The sequence below is a fragment of the Lutjanus erythropterus genome, chromosome 10 (genome assembly GCF_056507025.1).
Source record: "Lutjanus erythropterus isolate fLutEry1 chromosome 10, fLutEry1.hap2, whole genome shotgun sequence".
NCBI classification, from domain to species: Eukaryota; Metazoa; Chordata; class Actinopteri; order Lutjaniformes; family Lutjanidae; genus Lutjanus; species Lutjanus erythropterus.
Genome location: NC_139326.1, coordinates 36,450,320 through 36,470,827, shown reverse-complemented (window position 1 = coordinate 36,470,827; position 20,508 = coordinate 36,450,320). Strand labels below are relative to the sequence as shown.

At 38.8% G+C, this 20,508-nt stretch overlaps 1 protein-coding gene across 1 annotated transcript in view; it reads left to right on the top strand.

Annotated features, from left to right (window-relative positions):
- Positions 1-19,574, top strand: part of LOC146320796 (tumor necrosis factor receptor superfamily member 10B-like) — a 31,023-nt gene extending 11,449 nt beyond the window's left edge. Inside the window, exons 2-10 of the mRNA XM_084729243.1 lie at positions 9,091-9,263; positions 9,529-9,657; positions 9,788-9,899; positions 10,079-10,170; positions 10,453-10,536; positions 13,563-13,603; positions 13,802-14,050; positions 15,995-16,031; positions 16,915-19,574. Coding sequence (XP_084585369.1) covers positions 9,091-9,263; positions 9,529-9,657; positions 9,788-9,899; positions 10,079-10,170; positions 10,453-10,536; positions 13,563-13,603; positions 13,802-14,050; positions 15,995-16,031; positions 16,915-17,204 — 1,207 coding nt within the window. The 3' untranslated portion in view covers positions 17,205-19,574. The remainder of the gene's footprint in view (positions 1-9,090; positions 9,264-9,528; positions 9,658-9,787; positions 9,900-10,078; positions 10,171-10,452; positions 10,537-13,562; positions 13,604-13,801; positions 14,051-15,994; positions 16,032-16,914) is intronic.
- Positions 19,575-20,508: the final 934 nt, after the last annotated feature.

The window sequence follows — 20,508 nt, the reverse complement described above, 5'->3', positions numbered from 1 at the left end:
GAAAGTAGTTCCTACATGAAACTGCTCACAAAAAGGTCTGTGGAATATTTTGAGCAACCAGGACAGGATTTCTGTAAAGAGAATTTGCTGTTTTTCAAATGTATTTGTTTGGCGTTGGGAGCACCACAGGACTAGTGCCATCTAGTTCAATTATACTGGAGAGAAGGGAGACACCTCTACAGCTGATGTCTCCAAAACTCTGTAACTCACAGCAGAACAGTAAAGATGGATAAACAGCACTACAGGCCAGATGAAAAATATGTATTTTTGATTATGGGGTGAACTGTCCCTTTTTCAGTTTAAGGCAAGTCAACCTAAAGGTTTCCAGTTTCACAACTCAGTTATTTGCTTAACCCAAAAATAAAATATTCCTCCTCAGTGTGCTATTTTAGTTTGTTAAATATAGTAATTAGCATAACTGATCATATTTGTTAGAGTTAACAGTAGCTGGTTTGGTTCAGTGAGTTTACGAAAACATAAAAAACACAATTATCCAATTAAGATTTCTATTTTATCTAGCATACTATATTATTTGATCATAAAATATAAATGTCTTCTTTTGTCTTCTGAGTCACCAAGAGAATATGGAGGCTAAACTGCAGAGGGGATGGGGGATGTCATGTCAAATGCACAACATGAAGAGAAACCTTACTGATGTGCTTTTATTGAAATAAGAAGAATTACAGGTTAAGGGAATGGGGAGTCATTTCAAGTAGGTTTAATCCACACGAGTAGACTGCCATTTAGGGCTGTGACAATATGGATTTTTCCTTACTGCAGTGAAAAAGCAGCACATTAGCACAGTATGGGGGTTTACCACAACTGCCTTAATAATTATGTTTTAGTGGACTTTAAGGAATAGGGCGAAACATAAGTGTGTGCAGTATGTAAGTAAGGGAGAGCGAGCAGCAGGCAGTGGAGCAGAAACTTAAACATAACACTAAGTTGTCAGTGTGGCAGTAAATGTACAGTTCAGGTTACAGTGTGTCAATTAATAAACTCTGCGGCTTCTCAAGACAAAGACAAATCTCATCTGTTGTTTCCCAGCTGCTGAAACAGTAACAGATTAGTCCCAGAGTAAGCTAAGCAGGACAGGTTAACATTAAGCTAATGCCAATGCTAGCGCCGTACCTTTACAACTTTCGTTCTTGTACAATCAAATCTTTCTCAGAAGCTTTGTAATCCAGCCTTGAAGTGTTGCGACATGTTAAAGTTATTTATTTATCGATTTTTCCATGTTGAAAACTCTTATTGTTGTTATTAGCCACCTATAGGCCTTGGATTGCATCCGTCGACCATTCAGAGGCTGAGTTTTTGACATGTGAACCTCTCAGAGGTCGTGTTACTGACTTGTGTTACAGCGCTGATTCACAGATGTATTAATAGATCGATGCGCAGATCTCAACATGAGATTGACCTTTCAAAATAAAATTTGTGGCGACAACGATAATGAGATCACATGACCATGGTATTGTGGTAATGCGGTTATCATCACAACCCAACTGCCATCACTAAAACAAAAAGCCGAACAAGACTCATTTAAAACATTATATTACTTCTGCCAATACTAAAATACACTTTTCACAGTGCACCCAACATAACTTTCCTCTCAGTATACACAGAAGACCCTGTGCGAGAGGAAAAAATCATATTTTCCATATCATTAGAATTGATCTTGACCTCAGTGCAACAGATGAGCAGACAGCGGTACAGTCCGTCTGAATGTAAAATTCATGTCTTATCTTGGAAAATGTGGCTCAGAGGTTTCAGCCTCCTCCCCAGCCTTATCATCAAAAACACAAGTTCCAGCAGCGTGCACGGGTAAACGGTGCAGAAATCCTTCCACATGCTGTCGACTCTGGGAATAAAATTGGAATAAAACAGGACTGTAGTGTTGCACTGAATAAGATGTTTATGAGCTGCAGTGCACAGTAGGCTCATAGAGAAACTGTACGAACCCTCAGTCTTTATTTCTCCATAAGCCCAGCAGTCCACATTCTTAGAAATAAAAGTGCTAACTAGAACCATAGAGGGTTCTACAGCTTGTCCCAGTAGGAGAACCCTTTTTTGTTCCTTTTATAAAGGTTTCACAGTGAACCATTTTAAAGAGACCAAGAAGCCAACATATAGGATTGTACCAAGAGCCATCTGTGAAACGCTCCACCCAGAACCTCCTGTGAGAGGTTCTACAGAGATCTATGGTGTATTGGTTCCACCCAGAACCCTGTTTGGGGGTTAAGTCCAGAACGTTTCCACCTTAAACAGGCATCAACATAGAACCGGCAGCGTTCCGCTGAGGCAGCACCTAAGTATTCCCACTAAAAATAAATTGGTTTGGAACCCAAAAAGTTGGTTCCCGGCTGGAACCAAAGTGGGCGTGTCATATTCCACAGGTGGTTGTGTATTGTACAGCATCCTCTGTTGTTGACATCCTCGACATCAACTGTTCAAAACTGGTGGACATGCAGGCTGGTTCACCAGATAACACAAATCTTAAATCTAACCAATTCAAATTCAATAACTAGTGCTATTTTGTTGGAAAAATCCCCACATAAGGGTTCCATATATGACCTCTTGTTTTCTGAAGGTGCTACAAAGAAAAAGGTGGTTCTTAATGGAACCCCTAGTCTTGCAAGGAACTAACCTTTTCTTCAAAACACGATTCTTCAGAAACTAATAGTTCAGGGTAAAACCTCAGCCCTTCAGAAAGAACCCCTTTAGAACCCTGATTTCTAAGAGTGCATGAAACCATGAGTGGCAAACAGCCGTCAGAACTGTGACCGTTAGTTTAGCACCACAACCAACTGACTGAAACTGAGGATGGAGCTTTTCTTCAACCCCATCACGTCTTCTCCAGCTGAAGACGCTCAGATGAGCCCTCCCCTTCCTGTTTGTCTGCATATCTGTGTGCTGCAGGCAACTGCTCATTAGATAATTTTAAACTGGCACACAAAGGAGAATGAGGTTTGCTAAAAACTGTGATGATGGCTGACTTCATGCAGTTTGTGATGAGGGGCTTTGTACAATAGTGTGTTTTTTCCCATTATCCTGCAGGGCCTAACAGCACTTACAACTGTTATTCACTTTGCACTACAACAGCAGTAGTGGTGCCATTCTCATTCAGCCTGAAAGCACTTATGCTTTTATATATCCAAGGTGACATACAATGGGGGGCAGAAAAGGCTTTTATTTGCATATTTTACATTTGTAAAATAACTGAGGCCAGAGGAAGACTTCATTTTGTGATGGAGGGGTGGAACTGCTGCTTCAGATCAACAAGTTGAAGCACAAAATATTGCTTGAGCGTTTCAGATCAAAACTAATTTTTTAATGAGATGTTCTTTCATCAATCCTGTGCAGAGACATGGGGGGCTGTGAGTCCTACCCAGCATGCACTGAGTGACAACAAGGACATGCTTGGATAGGTTGCTAGTCTATTACAGGGCAAAGAATATAAAAAAGGGCACCACCAGTTTAGTGAAAGTCATGATGCATTTAAGGTGTAGCAGCTCCAATTACTGGTTTAGTTCAAAATTATTTTATTGTACAGCCACTAGGAACTGTTTAACTGTTTTAAGGTATGTAGAGGCAAATTCATTTTCTAGCATGGAGGGCGCCCTATATAACACCCTGCATTGCATTTTCTCCACTGGAAGGGCACCTTAAAGGGCAGTTTACCATATTTTGTCCACTAGAATGGCACCTTTGAGGGCAGGCTTCATCAGCCTGCTCGGATGAGAGGCGAAACGTCTTCCAAGACAATTTTACCAGTCCAGTTGCGATCGATTTAATGCCCTAAGAAAATCTTAGAGGGCACTGCATTGCCTTTTAATTAACACAGGGACATGCAAGAAGTTATTTTTGTGTCGTCTTCTCAAACATGGGGGCCCCTTGAGTCCACCAGAGCACAAAATATTGTTTGAATGTTTCAAATTGAAACTAGTTTTTTTAATCAGATGTTTTTTTTTAATCAATCCTAAGCAGGGACATGGGGGGTCTGGAGTCCTACCCAGCATGCACTGACTAACAACAAGGACATGCTTGGACAGGTTGCTAGTCCGGATCCCGTTTCCCAGAGCCTCCTTATCACTACTTGCATTGTAAATTGTACCTTACGGTCTCTCTTTAGCTTATGGTCTGTTTCCCAGAGTCTCCTTAGCTAAGGTGTACCTTCTGAAAGGTATGCCTTTAGAAAGGTGGTCTGAACAACTCTTAAGTGATGTCCCTTGTGATGCGCTCTGTTCGTCACGTCACAGTTTCAAATGGACAGCTGCAGTATAGTGCACATCTAGGCTACACACACATACGTGCATGCACACACTCACACAAAGTGCAATTAATCATGGATGTGCTGCTACAGGTGCTTATTGTGTGACAACAACAAATTTGTATTTGTCCTTTGTTTGTATGAGAACAAAATCATTCACCCATTTATCCTGGCCTTTAAGAAGTTCTTATATGTCCCAGTTCATACTCTGCTTTACATTTTGTAGGCCACAGGCTGTGTATTTAGTGGAACGCTCGTCTGGACTCTTAAACAGATGAAGCAGATTATCTATAGTAGGCATAGCTTCCTTTCTTGTAATATTAAATTGAGGTAAAATGATTATGGCAACATTTTTTATGTTAAAATATCATCTATGAAGCTTTACAAGTGGTCAGTTGATGTGTGCACAATGGTGAAACACAGCTTACAGCTTACAATGTACCTTAGCAACTTTTCTTTAAGGACCCCGCTAAGAGACAGTCTGAAAAATGTGTGGGAAAAGAAGTTCCAACAAATATCAAAAAATAAGATTTAAAGTGAAATAAAAACTGCTTAAGAACAAGAAAATAAATAAATAAATAAATAGATAAACAATTAAACAAATATAAATTAAAAATTAAATTGCATGAAAGTAGTGGGGCTTATCTCCAATTAATTTACACAGATGAAATCAAGATAATAACTTAAGAGCTTTTCATCAGACTCACCCAGCTGTAACTCATTCTCCATGTGATTTAGGCAGGATTTAGATTTATACTATCTGCACTTGTGTAATTGACCTAATAAGTGTAAAATATTAATAACAAAATCATCTTCCCTCAGTGTTTTCCCCTTTTATTTACATATTTCAAAAACAACAAGGCACTTTCCAACCATCATTATAATAATGCCAATTTCTTGGTTGAGAATGGACCACAACAAATATCAGAAATAAGATTTAAAGTGAAATAAAATGAGTGTATCTCAAATTAATTTACACATATCAAAAAAAAAGAATACTTAAAAGCTTTTTATCATTCATATCACTCATTCTTAAAGTGATTTAGACAGGATTTTAGTTTTAAAGTATCTGCATTTGTTAAATAAAAGTAAAATATTAATAACAAAATCGTCTTCTACAGTGGCAGTGGGACGGATTCCAGTCCTGGGATAGTCCCACTAGCTGTGGCCCCGCCCAGCCGGTGTACGCCTCCGTTATTACCTCGACGTCGTGACACCTGCGCTGAATTTTGAGAGAGGAGCACGCGCGACAGCTTTAATTCAAGTTTTGGAATGACTTTACTGAAATGTGTGGATTTTAACACCTTAACTGAAGCATGACCAAGCTCCAACGATGTCTGGTAAGTGTCTTTTAAGTTTGCTTTCACTCCGGGACAGGCTGCTTTCACCCTGACTGTGCGGTGGGTAATTGAGTCACTAAATGTCGTCCATTTGGCTCCTTTGAGGATATAATTCCCTGAGAGTGAAAAACAATTCATAGAAATGGTTGTGTTGAGTCAGTGAACGCATCCGAAGGTTCACCTTAACTTAACTCTCTCACTCGTTGTTTGTATGGGCAGAAAGGTGTGTCTCAGAAGTACAGTAGTTGAAGATTGGCGGTTTTCTGCTCTCTGAACACCGAAGCTGCGACTAAATTACTTCTTTGTCGAAGCTCTCAAGTTTATCAATACATTTTTCTGTGGTGAAATGAAGTTTGCCGGACTCTTGGGTTTCCGGGTTGTCTGATATGTGTCTACACAAGCCTCGGCGCAGAATGTCACGTTTATCTGTCAAAGTCCTACTTGCGCTGTTTGAACCCGGGTGCGAAATTCCTCGAGCAGGCTTCATAAAGTAACTTCATTCAAGCTCTTTTTCCCTGAAACACAACTGTTGGGTGCTCGAAAGTTTCAATGACTGTCTGTTGAGGGTAAATTAACAATTACCACCAATTAAAAGAAAGATTAGGCCATTACAGACCCTGAGTTATGCTGACACTCCAAACCGGGTACCTTCCTGATGTGCGGCACCAATCTCTATTTAAGAATTTGTTCATTTTAAGTTCTCTTACAAACTGGCACTGGCACATAAACAAAATTGTAGGGCAAACAACATTTTATGAATTAGTGGTAGTCTCTCCTCAATACGGCTCGGTAGTAGTCGGCCATACAGTTTTACCCATATAAATTTCAGCTTTTACATCTGATTTGATGGGTGGTGGCGCACTTATCTCATGTACTCGGCCAGCAGAAAATACTGTGTAAACTGCCTCAAAAAGTTTTAATTCTATCTAATTAAAGTGCCGTTTTGTGGATTATATACATGCCGATATAAAGCGTGGCTTCTAAAGATTCAGAGGATGTCTACATATATTTTGGTTGAAATTTCTGAAGTGTTCCCTACGTCGTTAAACAAGGTTGCATTTAATGGTTTTGAATGGACGTTTGCTTATACTCTTTCCTTTTATGCCAGATATAGTCTAACAGACACATCCAGCAGTATAACTTTTTAAATTAATATTATCATTAAATATATTTCAAGGACGCCTTTAAATATTTGATAAAGAAGGCAGATAAAGTAAGAAGTCCTGTGTCACATGCTCCAGTGTAGTATGTGTGTTTTATTCCAGGTGTGTGTGTGTGTGTGTGTGTGTGTGTGTGTGTGTGTGTGTGTGTGTGTGTGTGTGTTTGTGCTCGCCATGGCGACGTCACTGCACGTGATCTTTAGGAAAGTAGGGCATGTTAAGAGATAATGGGTGTGGATGACAATCTGGTCTGATTGCCTTATTAGGCTTTTCATCCAACCTGCCCAGGTATTGCCCATATATGTACACATCCTGTTTGTGTTTAGTGGACCTGGGTTTGTATCAGTTCACCTCAGAGACCCTATATTTCCAATTTTTCATAACCTTGTCCATAACTTTGTTCCTAATGCTTCCATATCATTTTTTCATTAGTACTTTTTTAAAATACCAGTGTATTGGGGTGTCTGGGGACCCCAGTCAAAACTGCAAAGTCAGAAATCACCTGTGCAGTTTTAATAGATGGAGCTACTGATTGAGTTCATGACATTTTGAAGGAGACAGACACAGATGCAGCAGACACAGATTTCTTCATGTGCTCTGTCTATTTTCCTTTTACAGTGCAGGCTAATGCAAATTAGCTGTAATTTTCCTAAAATAATAAGAATCTGTGTTTTTCAGATGGCCTTAATGACATAACAAGGGACCCCAGCTGGTAGTCCTTGTATTTTAATTATGTTTTTAGGATGAGGATTAAGATGGCATTCACTTCGCTGATTTTCACAATTCTACATTCATCAGGCTGTTGTTCTCTTCATATGGACTTAAGACATGACGAGAGGAAATCCCCTTTCCCATTCATTTCCACCTGCTCAGCTCTAACTTGTTTATCTGCATGTGGCCTGATCAGAAGTGCATTCCACTGGATGGGCAGATTCTTAAGAGGTGTTGCGTCATCTTAAATATCGCCGCAAAACAAGGAAGCTCGTAAAGAAAAGTGACTCATGTTTGCAGCTTTTTGATAAGTATTCCTTGGTAAACACATCATTTCCTGTGAATACAGAATGGATTTGTTTATTAAGGACTTTAGACTGTCATCCAACTAGTACAGCAGGTTATCTAATACACAAATATGAATAAATGAAACACAGTCAGGAGGCAAGAATACAAAATCAAGCCATTAATGCCTGCTACACTGATATCTAAAATAATGATTTTGAACAGTGAGGAGTGTTAGTAGCTCCCCTCATGTCAGCCATTTTGTTCCTCAAGTTTTACTAAATCAAATGTAACAAGCAAAGACACCTAAAGGAAATAAGGAATTGAATTGAATTGAATTGAAAAACTGAAATGATTAAAGTTTAATGTTTAAGAGGCACTGGATTATTTAGGCCTACATGATATGCAGTGGTCAGTATTTAATTTTTACAAAATATCACAATCATCCCCGTCAGTGCTGTTATACCACGAAACAATCTAAAACCGAGAGAAGCTAAAAGAAGATAATCTAAGCAAATCATTTTTACTTCAAGAAAAATGGCATACACCTGATTATCAAAATTAGGACTACAACTAACAGTTATACTCATTATCAATTAGCCAGTCAGTATTCTTCCAGATTTAATTGTTTAGTCCATAATTTGTCAGATGTTTTGTGAATGTCTATAAAATAGCCCGTTTCAATTTATCAATTCATTTTTCATTTCATGGCCACTGTGGGCTCTACACATTTGGAAGGGGAGAGGGAGATGAGGTGTTTGCAATCCACAAGCACACCATTAGATGCTGCTAAATTAGGGACGTTATTAATGAGCTAATCATTAATCACCATGAAGAATTTAACCGAGTAAAATGTCATCAACTGATGTGTGTTTTGTGCACCGTTTTTCCAGCACTCGTAGGTTTTCTCATGATTTGGTTTGGTCTGCCTTGTTAGTCTAGTTAATGGCACTAACTGTGTCACATTTGTCACAGTTTTGAGCCATTTGTTGAATGAGGACAGTGGACAAGAGCGTTTATCCACAGCGTTTAGAAGTTTTCTTCAATTGTTACATCAATGATGTTTCACATAACTAATGTGCCATTAGAATTGTTTAAAACTTAAAATTAGAGAGACATGCATTTTGTATCTTATTAATAATTGATGATTAATCGACAAATGTTTCAACTATCAGTTAAGAAAAATTGTTGCTGACTGAAGTTTTTGTCAGTCCACTAAATGAGAAACAGCTCTACTAATGGTGACTGAAACTGATTCTAAAGCAAAAAAGGGGAGCAAACAATAAGAAATTATTTGGGGTTTTTTTACACGTTGACTGCAATCATCTTTTTTTCCAAAGGTTTTTTGGGTATCGGTATTGATCTGGCTCGTCACACCCTCGGGGGCGTTTCCGCGATCTGGCCTTGACTTGAGAGCCAACAGGACACAGCGAGACATCCACTGCAGAGACGGCCAGGAGTACCCGCATGGCAACATCTGCTGTTTAAACTGTCCAGCTGGTAAGCCACATGGAGACACACTTGATTTAGTCCACTGAGACTCAAGTTCTGTCAGCAGCTCGAATCAGAAATCCATCAGCAGAGCTACAGAGCAGGTTGAACTTGATCGTGATTGGTTATTATTTAGTCAGTGACAGGTTCTGTTGAAGGCTCAATTAAATAGGTGACTGTGTAAAGAGATTTTACACGTGTGTGTGTGGTGTGTGTGGTGTGTGTGGTGTGTGTGGTGTGTGTGTGTGTGTGTGTGGTGTGTGTGGTGTGTCAGGTACACGTTTGACATCAGCCTGCACCACAGCAGGACAGAAGGGGACGTGTGAGGAATGCAACGATGGAACATACACTGAGCACAGCAACAGTCTGAACCACTGTTTCAAGTGCACACAGTGTCGCCCAGGTAATTCTGCTTGACGGCTTTACACTATCGATTGGAATGACTGTGGAAGAAAAATCAATATTCAACCTTTTCAAAGTGCTCCGAGCATAAACTCAGACTTAACAAGGTCTTTTTCATGTTGCTCTCTCAGATCAGGAAATTGTTAGGCCGTGTACTCACACTCAGGACACTGAATGTCAGTGCAAAGCGGGAAGATTTTGTGTTCCTGAAGAAGCATGTGAGGTGTGCAAGAAGTGTTCAAGGTGAGTGTATGCAAACCAAAGGGACGTACACCTGACGCTGAGTTCATTCAAAGTGAGTGATGGGAGAATAATCCTTTATATTTCTTCAATTTCTCAATTGCAGTGTGTTTCTAAGACAGTCTTTGTCATTTTAATTCCTTCATGCTTTAAATTCATCCGTCTGCCTGCCTCCAAACTAGGTGTGAAAAAGATGAAGAGACAGCGAGGAACTGCACCTCCACCGCCAACACAGTGTGCAAGAAAATCCTGGTCACATCTGGCTCTGCCACAGGTACACAACTCAGTGGAAACTAGAGCTGGAGACGGGCATGGCTTTTTGTCACAATAAAAAAATAAAACCCACATATTCCTTTTTAAAGATTTTCAGCCTAAGATGCATACTATGATTCTACATAGGCTATATGTGACACTCCAACACCAGAAAAGTAAAAGTTTATGGCAAACATGCCTCAATAGGGGGATTCATGTAGATTGTAAATGGATCCTAATCATGACCATATTATTACCATCATATGGCGCTAATGGTTGTCAATTATGTTTTTGTTTTTAACAGTGGTCGCTGTGATTGTGCCTCTTATACTGGTTGCTGTTGGGGCATTAATTGTTTTTTTCCTGTGGAAAGGTCGTAGGGCAGCAGGTAGGTGGAAATCCAAAAATAAATCAAGATAACAGTATCTTTTACTTACTGGCTGAGAAATATTTCAAATCCTTATCTACATGTCTATGTTTTGATCAAATATATGTGAGGGGAAAGTGCTGTTCAGTGTGACTAAATATTTTAGGTGGTTTTTTTTTGTTTTTTTTTTTTAAATAATCATTTACTGTGTGTATCTTAAAGAATTGTCTGTATTTGAATTTCTGTCCCACCACAATTTGTTCCATGCCATTGTTCTGATGTGTCCATGAAACGTATATAGTCAGAAAACTGTCCCATTGGACCGGTAGCCCATTTGTCCTACTGTCCACCGTCCCGAAATCAAAAGTTCATTGCTCTAAAGGCCCATTGCTTTGGATTTGTGTACATAACTTGTCTGATGTAACTAACATGCTTATTTTAACCCAAACCATGATCTTTTCCTAAACTTAACCAATTTTTTTTTTTCTGATTAAACCTACCCAAACTGCACACTTTTCATAATGTTAACCATGTTTATTATTGTTACTGTGACGACAAAGCTCATCAACATTTGCTCATCAGAATACATGATACAGGATATTAAGGGAAAAAAGCTTCAGTGAGGGGATTTTTGGAACAACTGCCTTGGAAGCAGTAGGCGTTGGACACACAGACATGGGCCACCGGAACAATAGACAGTTCTCCCACCCGCCCATCAATTTGATGAAGTCATCACATTTCTTGTTTAGTCCAAAATCTAAAAGAAATTATTCTCATTTTTACTTGAAAGTGACTTAAACAATAAATGATGTTGTGTCAGTGGATTGATTAATCAGCCAGTTTTATGAGCTCTGAATGACAAGTTTTACTTGCAGGGTGACAAATCTTAACAGAAGTTATCTCTGGGCACTTTTTGAATAGAGCAGGTCTAGAATGTACACTTCACAATATTATTTATACAGACCCAATAGTTCCTATTGCAGTTTGATTTTAAAAATTATGCACGTTTAAAGAACATTATACTGTAGCAGGGCTTAGTCACTTTAAGCAGATGCTTGATCCCTATGTTCTCTAACATTTCTTTTTGTCTTGCATGTTTTGGCTGCATTTGTAGTGACAAACACCTCTAAGGTACACAGTACTTGTTATTGCTTTGACAGGTCTTAATCTGCTTCAGTGATGTGAACAGCACGTCGTTTCTCCCTAATCCTGTAACATCTTCACCCATGTCATAGTGTTGTAAATCAGTTAACATGTTTTATGTAGCTCATGCTACAGAGACGTATAACAATAACAACGCCAAATTTTGGTTGCTGACAATGTCAACAGTTTTCATCCACTTTTCACTCTCTAGTGAGGCATGTTGCCAAACTCTGGATTCCCATTTGTGTTTGACACTTGTGGATTCAGCTACTAAACATGCCACTCTAACAGAGCTCGCATGGCTTACATGTAGCTGGAGCACAACAACAAACTGTAAGAGCTTTGCAGGTAGAAATTTTCCCCCACAAATGCATGTCCTTCAACAGGCTTTGGAGGGTTACTTAAAAAATGTCTTCTGATACAAAATGCAGTCAGTAACGGAATCAGTAGTTTGCATTTCAGTGTCAGTAACTTTCAGTTACTTTTGGATTACCTCAGTATAAAATATGCTGAAATCGTTTAGCCTAATAGTGTTTTTAGGGCTTCAACTAACAATTATTTCATCAGCCATTAATCGGTCCATTGTTTTCTCAATTAATCAATTAGTTGTTTCATCCATAAAGTCAGAAATTGGTAAAAAAAAAAAAAAAAGTTGATCAAGGCTCAAGATGACGTCCTCAAACGTCTCTTTACTGTCAGAGACAAGGAGAGAAACCAGAAAATATTCACATTTAAGAGGCTGAAATCTGAATTTTTTTTTCCTATTTTTAAATGAGGAAATGATTCATAACAATTAATCATTTATTTCGTTTGTTTTTAGGTTTATTCATTTGTCCAGCTGTTCCTTCCTTTGTTGTGTGCAATTTATTGATTTATTGATTTGATTTAAAGACAAAAAATGTTGAAATTTCCACCCAGTGAAGCAATTTTTAGAGGCCAAGATAATGACTTAGCAACTGTGTGTGTACTGTGCATGGTAGTATATAGTTCTTTATTTTAAAATTTTAATCATACTAATAATCTCTATTTTTACTAAAGACATCTTTAATCTGATTACATCTTATCCAAAACTATAATGGAATAAAGTTACCTTTTATGGTATCAAGATCACATAATCGCATGTAATCTGTTAACTCTCCAATCCTGTCCTTCAATCACAGTAGTTTAGACAGTGATTATACTAGGAGGATTGTAGTGATTTGATTCACAGGGCGTATCACACAGAAACAAGTTGTGGTTTCTGACTGAATGGTTCAGGATGAAAGTGATGGACAGCAGCAGCAGGCTTTGTGTCTTTGACCTATGTGGGCTGTGCTCCACACAGTCATGCCAACATGCTGCATGCTTCTGCTGCATTATGGCACAGAAACCTGCTCAACTGGACAGCAAATGGCAGATATGACGTTAATTGTTTCAGCTGATGCGCACACAGCAGGAGATGCTGCAGCAGGAATGATGTGCGGACATGTCCTGCTGTCGATGTTTGAATAAAGTATAGAAGGATAAGATGTAGATATCAGGTATTAACACGTTGCCCCACCACCCGTATGAATGTTTGTCATTATCATTCAGCCCAAACATGAAACTGTACTGCGTCAGTTTTTGGCAAGTGCAGTAAAATACCTCTCCATTCATTTACCACGCTGTTGCTTAACTCCACCCAATCCAGCACAAACTGGCCTGTGCCAGTCAGGTTTCAGAGCTGTCCTATGAAAATCCCCTTCTCTGAGGTGTTGCAATGATTGTCAGACCTAAAGGAGATCAGCAGCCCTTTGTCGTTCACTGTTGAGTTAGCCATTAACATAAATTCAGATTACAAAATAAATGCCGACAAATAGCTGCTTGTGGACCTCTGGGGAATTTCTAAAAAGTTGCATAATCTTCTCCTCACATCCTTTCTGCAGCTTCTCAGGGGAATCAAGATGACGAGCCAAAAGCTACACATGTGAGTCACTCCTAATAAAATGCATACAGAGCTGTAGAATAAACCGATTGCAATGACTTATTGGTAATTCAAAGAATAAAGATGAATACAACAGCCTGCACCTAATGTACAGTAGGCTGAGACAAATGAAAGTGAATTATTCTCTCTTCAAATCGACATGAAGGATGTCTGTTTGAACATGTCCCTCACTTTCTCCAGGCTTACAGTGGCTGTGCCACAGAGGAATCAAGGAGCGCAGAACGTAGCCGCCCAAGTCTGATCGCGTCCCGGCAACTGGTGAGAGCCAAATCCCCCGCTTGCAAGGAGGATGAGCGCAGAGGGCTGTGTGAAAGCCTCAGCAGCTCAGCCAGTAACTCCCAGCACAGTCTAACCTGCCCGCTCTCCTATGCCTTACCCACTCCACCACCCCAGGTCTGCCCCATCGTCCCCCGACAGCCCAACACCAGGGTGAGCAACAGCTCATTTCCACCCCTGCTTCTATCCTTGCTTCCCTTCTTCTCACCTGCTTCAGCTTTGTTTGCTTCTATAGAGTAACTCTTTGTTGTCTTAACAGCTGACACCTTCAGATGTCCAGTTACGCTGGTCTGAGTGTTTCCCACTTTGATTATTACATGACAAGCTGAATGAAAACTTTTCAACACAGCTGCCTTGTTAAAAGATCACAGATGCGTTATCATTTGACATGAGGATGTAACAAGCTGCACTCAAATCTGACTTTTATTTCTAAACTAATATTGTTGACCTGCTGATTTTCTGCAGTTCAGCAGACCTTTTCCACAGCAGCCATTTTGACATGAAATAGTGGGATAAACACAGGTGTTACCAATGATACTAAAGAATCTTTTACATCAGACCAAAAATGCACTAACATCTGGCCTTTGTCCTCAGTGGGAGAGGGTATAGTCGACATCCAGTCCCGAGTCAAATTACTCTGCATTAGTCACAGGAATCGGTGTCAGCTCCAGAACAGTCAGTAACTTAAAGGGACAGTTCACCCCAAAATTTGATATCTCTAAAACTTTGAAACTCACACCAAAAAAAATCTAGATGGATAATTAGCACTAGAGGTAAGAGGAAGAATGTGTATTTTTTATTTTGGGGTAACCTGTCCCTTTTAAGATGACTCCTGTCAGCTGAAAGTGAACTTGAAGCAGTAAAATAAAGCAGCCACCTGAAAGTACAATCTGCAACAAAGTGGAGAAGCTAAACTTCAAACCTCAGGGATTCAGTTAGAAGCTACAAAAGTACTTCTGCTCTCCTGCACACACACAAGGCTTTCCGGCACACAACAGAAAAGCAGAGAGGCAAACTCTCTTACAATTTGAAAGAAGTCCCCCATTTTTATTGGGCTTAGTTGGTTTAAGAAATATGCTATGTGCTAACTTTGGTGTAAAAACTGTAGTTAAAAGTGTCATACGCAACATTTTCTTCAAAAACAACGTGTAAACTCATACAAATATAATCAATTTCACTTGTGACTGACTTAAAGTGTATGGTGGTGGCTGCATCTCCAGAGACCCTGCACTCTGCCTGTGTTTAACGGGATGTTTTACCACCCACAACATTGATATTTGACATCCTGGTATCTTTCTGGTGCGTTGACAAACTGCTTGGAAAAATCGTACTGATTGTAGGTTTTCAGGTTTGATTTCATGCAGGTTGAGAAGAGTCAGAGTTCGTAAAACCTTTCTTTACCCTACAATTTCATATCGATATGGCTGCTGTAAAAAAAAAAAAAAAAAAAAAAAAAAAAAAGGTCTACTACATAATTACTCGAAATGAATACTGCACAACTTTTCTGTGAGATGACCTTAAACTGAAGTAGACTAAAACACGCTTTGTTTAAATTCCACAAAATGGCACATAGTTTATTATTTCTTTCTTTATTATGGTAATTTACTTTTTTACCACACTCTATTTGTTTTAGATTCTTGGAAATTGTGGATACTTAAAATTAATTTAAATCACAGTTTTCACTGTCCCCTGTTGTGTTGATCAGCCCCAGTGACTCACTGGTGATTTACTGTATGAAGCATTGCGACACATCTCGGCAGGCTAGCTGTAGTTGTGTTGTTCAGAGTTGTGGTAATAATGTTGGGTGCAGAACATGAGTCATATATTCCTTGTTACACCTGTTGAAGATTAACATAAAGAGAGATTTCCTTATTAGCCTGCATTCTTTCCATTCACGCCTGAAATACAAACAGATGATTTTCAAGTGAGCTCACTGAAGCAACCGCCTAATCAAGAGGGAGTATGTGATTTTTGGACTTGTCCAGTAACTAAATAAGAGATGAGGTCTGTCCACCAGGGGTTACACTTAATGACTCACGAAGCAGTACAACAGACCCCTTTGGATATTAATGATTTTTTCTCTCTTTTGTCATTTAGGAGGATGAGCCATTTCCGGAGCTGTTTCCTGTGAATGGTACAGTATTTTTATCTTCGTTCCTTCTCTCAAATATTAAACCACACCTTATGTTACTCAGTGTGACTCAGTGACACAGCTTTATTGAAATCCACAGTGGATATCAGCCACCCTTTTCCATGACGCCACACTCTTGTTGTTGCAGCCCTGTTTGGATAAGCAGCAAGGTTATTGTTGTAGGAGGCTGTGGTCAGGGTCTGCAGCAAAATTTATTTTAGCCACCTAAAAAAAAAAAAAAAAAAGTTTAAGTGTACCCTACATTCAGAAAATTTTCACCATTTGACCTTGTTGTCAGACAGTTATATAATCCCAATATCGCTCTCTCAAAGTCATTTTACCTTGCAACAACACTGGAGTTTTTGGCCTACTGCTGCCTCACTGCCTGAGTTAGTTTCTGTTGTTGGTTGACATACGTGAATCTGAACTAACCCTTTAAAACACTGAAGTCACACAGTAACTTTACCTCACAGAACGTGGGAGTTGCTGGACTACACCATGTCAAATGGTTTGTTTGTTTATGTTATTGTTTTTTCTAAAGGAGTCTGGTTGCTTTAGAGAGAATGATATTTGACTTGTATAATGATGGTTCCCCCGTCAGAAAAAGCCCTGATGGTAAAGTAGAGTCGTGAAAATATTCTAGATATAGTGTGCACTTAAACTGATCTTGTTTTTTGGCTACAATGCATTTTGCTGCTGGTACTCCTGCTGCTTCTCCAAACTGGGGGGACTACCATCTACCTGAACTCCATTTAAAAAAATATTAACTTTTCAACCATTCAAATCAGGAAAACCTGCTTATGTACAAGTTCTAAATGTTCATAATAAATGTTACTGCTACACAAGGTCATGAGGTCAGGGTGGATAAAAGTCTCTTTGTTTGCAGGTGAAGAGTCTCTGAGGAAATGCTTTGAGTACTTTGAAGAAATGAACATCAGCTACCTCAAGAGATTCTTCCGTAGCCTTGATCTCAGCGACAACGTGATCCAAAGCCAAGAGCACCTTCAGTATGAAGACAGGATCCATGAATTGCTGAAAATGTGGGTGGAGAAAGCAGGCATGAAAGCCAGCTTAAATGACCTGCTGAAAGCCTTGATCAATTTGAATCAAAGGCTAACAGCCGAGACCATCATGGAGAAAGCTATTCAGAATGGTCATTTCCTCCGCAAGGAGTAATGACAGGTGAATTGTTTTCAGGAAACTCTGAAAACATAAAGGTGTAAAAACACCATCTATGGTGTGAGGTCATTGTTGTTGAGAGCTTATGCACCCGTAGTGGCTGTGCAAGCATCACACAAGAATACTGATGGTTGTCCTTTGACATCTATCATACCAGATAGAGCATGAGTACTTAAAGTCTCATGAATATCCTTGATGGTGGAAAATTTCACTCACAAGGTGACGAAAAAAAAAGTTCTCAAAAAAAGAGAAGACATGAGTACTTGAAGTCTTACGAGTACCACTTATGGATTGAGGTCCTTGTTGCGCCTGGTTCGTCCACGATTGTGCGGAGTAGCAGTACACAAGTCTGCCACCCATAGTGGGCTTTTGGTGAGGGAAAAAAAAAACCTCGCTCGTACACGTACAAAGTGCGATTTGCTACTGAAGCAGCTGCCGTCACTTGAGTATGAGCAGTTTATTGTACTGTACAGCTCTGATGGAGAAACGTAGGGTGTCTTTTAGTCAAACCTGGCTTAATTACATGCCTGCGTGACCTTACACACTCTTCAAAGTGACAGCTTGAATTCAGCTGTTATTTGTCTAAGCAGAAGTGATTTATTTTCTTTCTGCTCTACATGGAGTGTTGATGTTGAAGTATTAATTACAAAAAGTGTTTGCTGTTTTGTAGTTCGTATACAACGACTGCTTTTTACAGAAAAATAAACCCACAACCCAAGACAGGCTGATTGTTCCACATAGTGACTGTGATTTTCATATAGATGATTTTGTTTCTTAAGATATGTTTTATTTATTAAGATATCTATATGATTGAGCAGTAGAACATGTGATGAATTTAACAATATGCCTGGGGTCAGTGGTATGATGTTACCATGGTGGAGAGCAGTTTATTTAAATATGTTCGCTGCCTTAATATTGTCATGATCATGGTTGCCGTCTTGGTTTACTTGATCAAAATCGAGTGGGGCCTCATTACAGAAAAATATCCTAAGCACTTGTCCTATCGTAAGTTCCAAAGATGGGAAAAGTCCTTTCTTCCTATATCAGAAGCGATTCCTAAACTCGTGCCTCTGTCCTGTCCTATTTCAGCCCTCCGATCTTATCTTAGTTTAGAAAATCCTAACTAGAGTTGTAAACTTCTTCAATCAGTACTCCGGTACCACACAAGACTGCCTGTATCCATGACAACGGCTGTCTCATTTCACTCGTCACTGGCGTTCAATTTTAGCTTTGAGTCAGAGGTCAGGTCGCAAATTGTAAGCACCTTCCTTAATCGATCATTTGTAACATTATCATCATTATCGTTATTCTTTATTAGATAAATTAAAATACCTACACCAAATGTGTTCCCCCTCTCAATCAAAGCTTTATTTCCACAACAACAAATCTGAAACATGTTAAAACACAAATGCTGACACTTACTTGAATATCAGATAACATGCAGAGTGCTCTCATAAAATAATCAGTTATATTTCAGATCTTTATTTTATTGATTAAAATGTACTTGCTTGATCAAATTCTTAATGACCATTGACAGTTATCGGCCCATGATAAGGATTTCAATGGACGGAGCACACCGATCAAATTCAAAATTAATAATCTTGGCAGTCGATATATACCCATTAATACATGGTCTGGGAAATTTCAAGCATCATCACAGGGTTTGAGTTGCCTTTCAGTTATAATAGTTTATGTTCGTGTTGTTCTCCATCGTCATTTCCATACAGACCATTTCTGACTGTTATTTTGAATCGTAACTCAGATCGTCCATCCATCGTAACTCAGGAAATTCTTTGGTTAGGATGCTTCAGTAATGACTAAGTTTCTTCTCCTAAGATAATATAGGATGTTTTCCTTAATGCAGTTAAGAAACATCTTTCTGTAATACCAAAAATCCAAAATGTCATTCTAAACTGAGTTAAGAGAGGATTTCAGACTGAAGAAGTTTCTGTAATGAGGCCCCTGATCAAAATGATCCATGTTTTTGTATCTCCTGTCTGTGTTGTGCTTCTGCTCTATTGTTACATTTCTGTCACAATTCAGAACACAGCAGTGACATCCTGGAGGTTTTATAAAACAATCCAAAAAAAATAGTTTTACCAAAGTGCTTTGCTAAAATGCTTCATCTGCCTTACGGAGAGGTTCAGCACAACGTTACATAAAGTCTTCTTTTATGTTTTGTTCTGTTTTTGTCTCTCACTTTCTGTCTCTTGCTTTTGTTACTTTCACATCTTGAAGCATTTGTAAGTCCTGATTTTTTTTTCTTCATTTATTTAACTTTTTATTTGGATCACTTCAAGTTTCTTTAAACAGAATGTTAAATGTGTAACGAAAACAACTAAAAGCAATAAACTTTTCCTCCCTTTTCTATATCTTGTTTTTTTTTTTTGTCTGGACTGAAACATCTTGTTGTGAAGCTGTAAGTACCCTGCACAGTGTTTTTACTCAGGTCTGGGTAAAGCTAACTGTTCACATAGAAAATATTCATGGGGAATTGTGCGCTGATGCAAACTCTGACTTGAATTCAATAGACTTTAAATTCTCTCTCATACTGTCCACTGTAAACTGAGACGAGCCACTGTTCTTGCTAGATAACAGGGCCACACCACAACATATCCAACGTGCACTGAAGATAACTGTGTGAAATACGATATGAAGGACAGACACTCTACAGTGTCCTGATGACATATAAAACTAATGGTCAATTTATTTGAATGATGTATCAATTCTTTGATTTCTCTGGATAAAACACGCACCGAACCTGTTTGAGTATGTGTAGTTAATATATTATACTGATTATCAGTAATACTAGTTCATGCGACAATTTAATGTATGGAAATTTATTAACTTTTATTGATGGCTTTGTTTGATTTATGCATCAAAATATGCTTTATGTACCTAAAAAGTACCCAGAATGTCCCCTTTAAGAATCATGTATATTATATTATCACTGGATTATAATTAATGGTACACTGATGTGCACATCACTTGTAACAGCTTGTAAATGTGGACTTTAAACTTTAACTACTTTATACTGTTGTGACACTTTTTCCGTGATAATACATCATAATGTATTATATGAAAGCAGGGTTTGAATTACACGGTGGCTTTTGGAGGAGCCACATTTTCTGGTGCACATCACTACTAAACTTATCACGTGCGTGTATATACATGGAAGTAAGTGGAATGTGAGCAATAACAGTAATACTAGAATTAATATTGTCCATAACATTTCATACACAGAGGCTATAACAACAACCTAAGGCCTGTTTCAAAATGAAAGAATAGGCCTGATCACAGC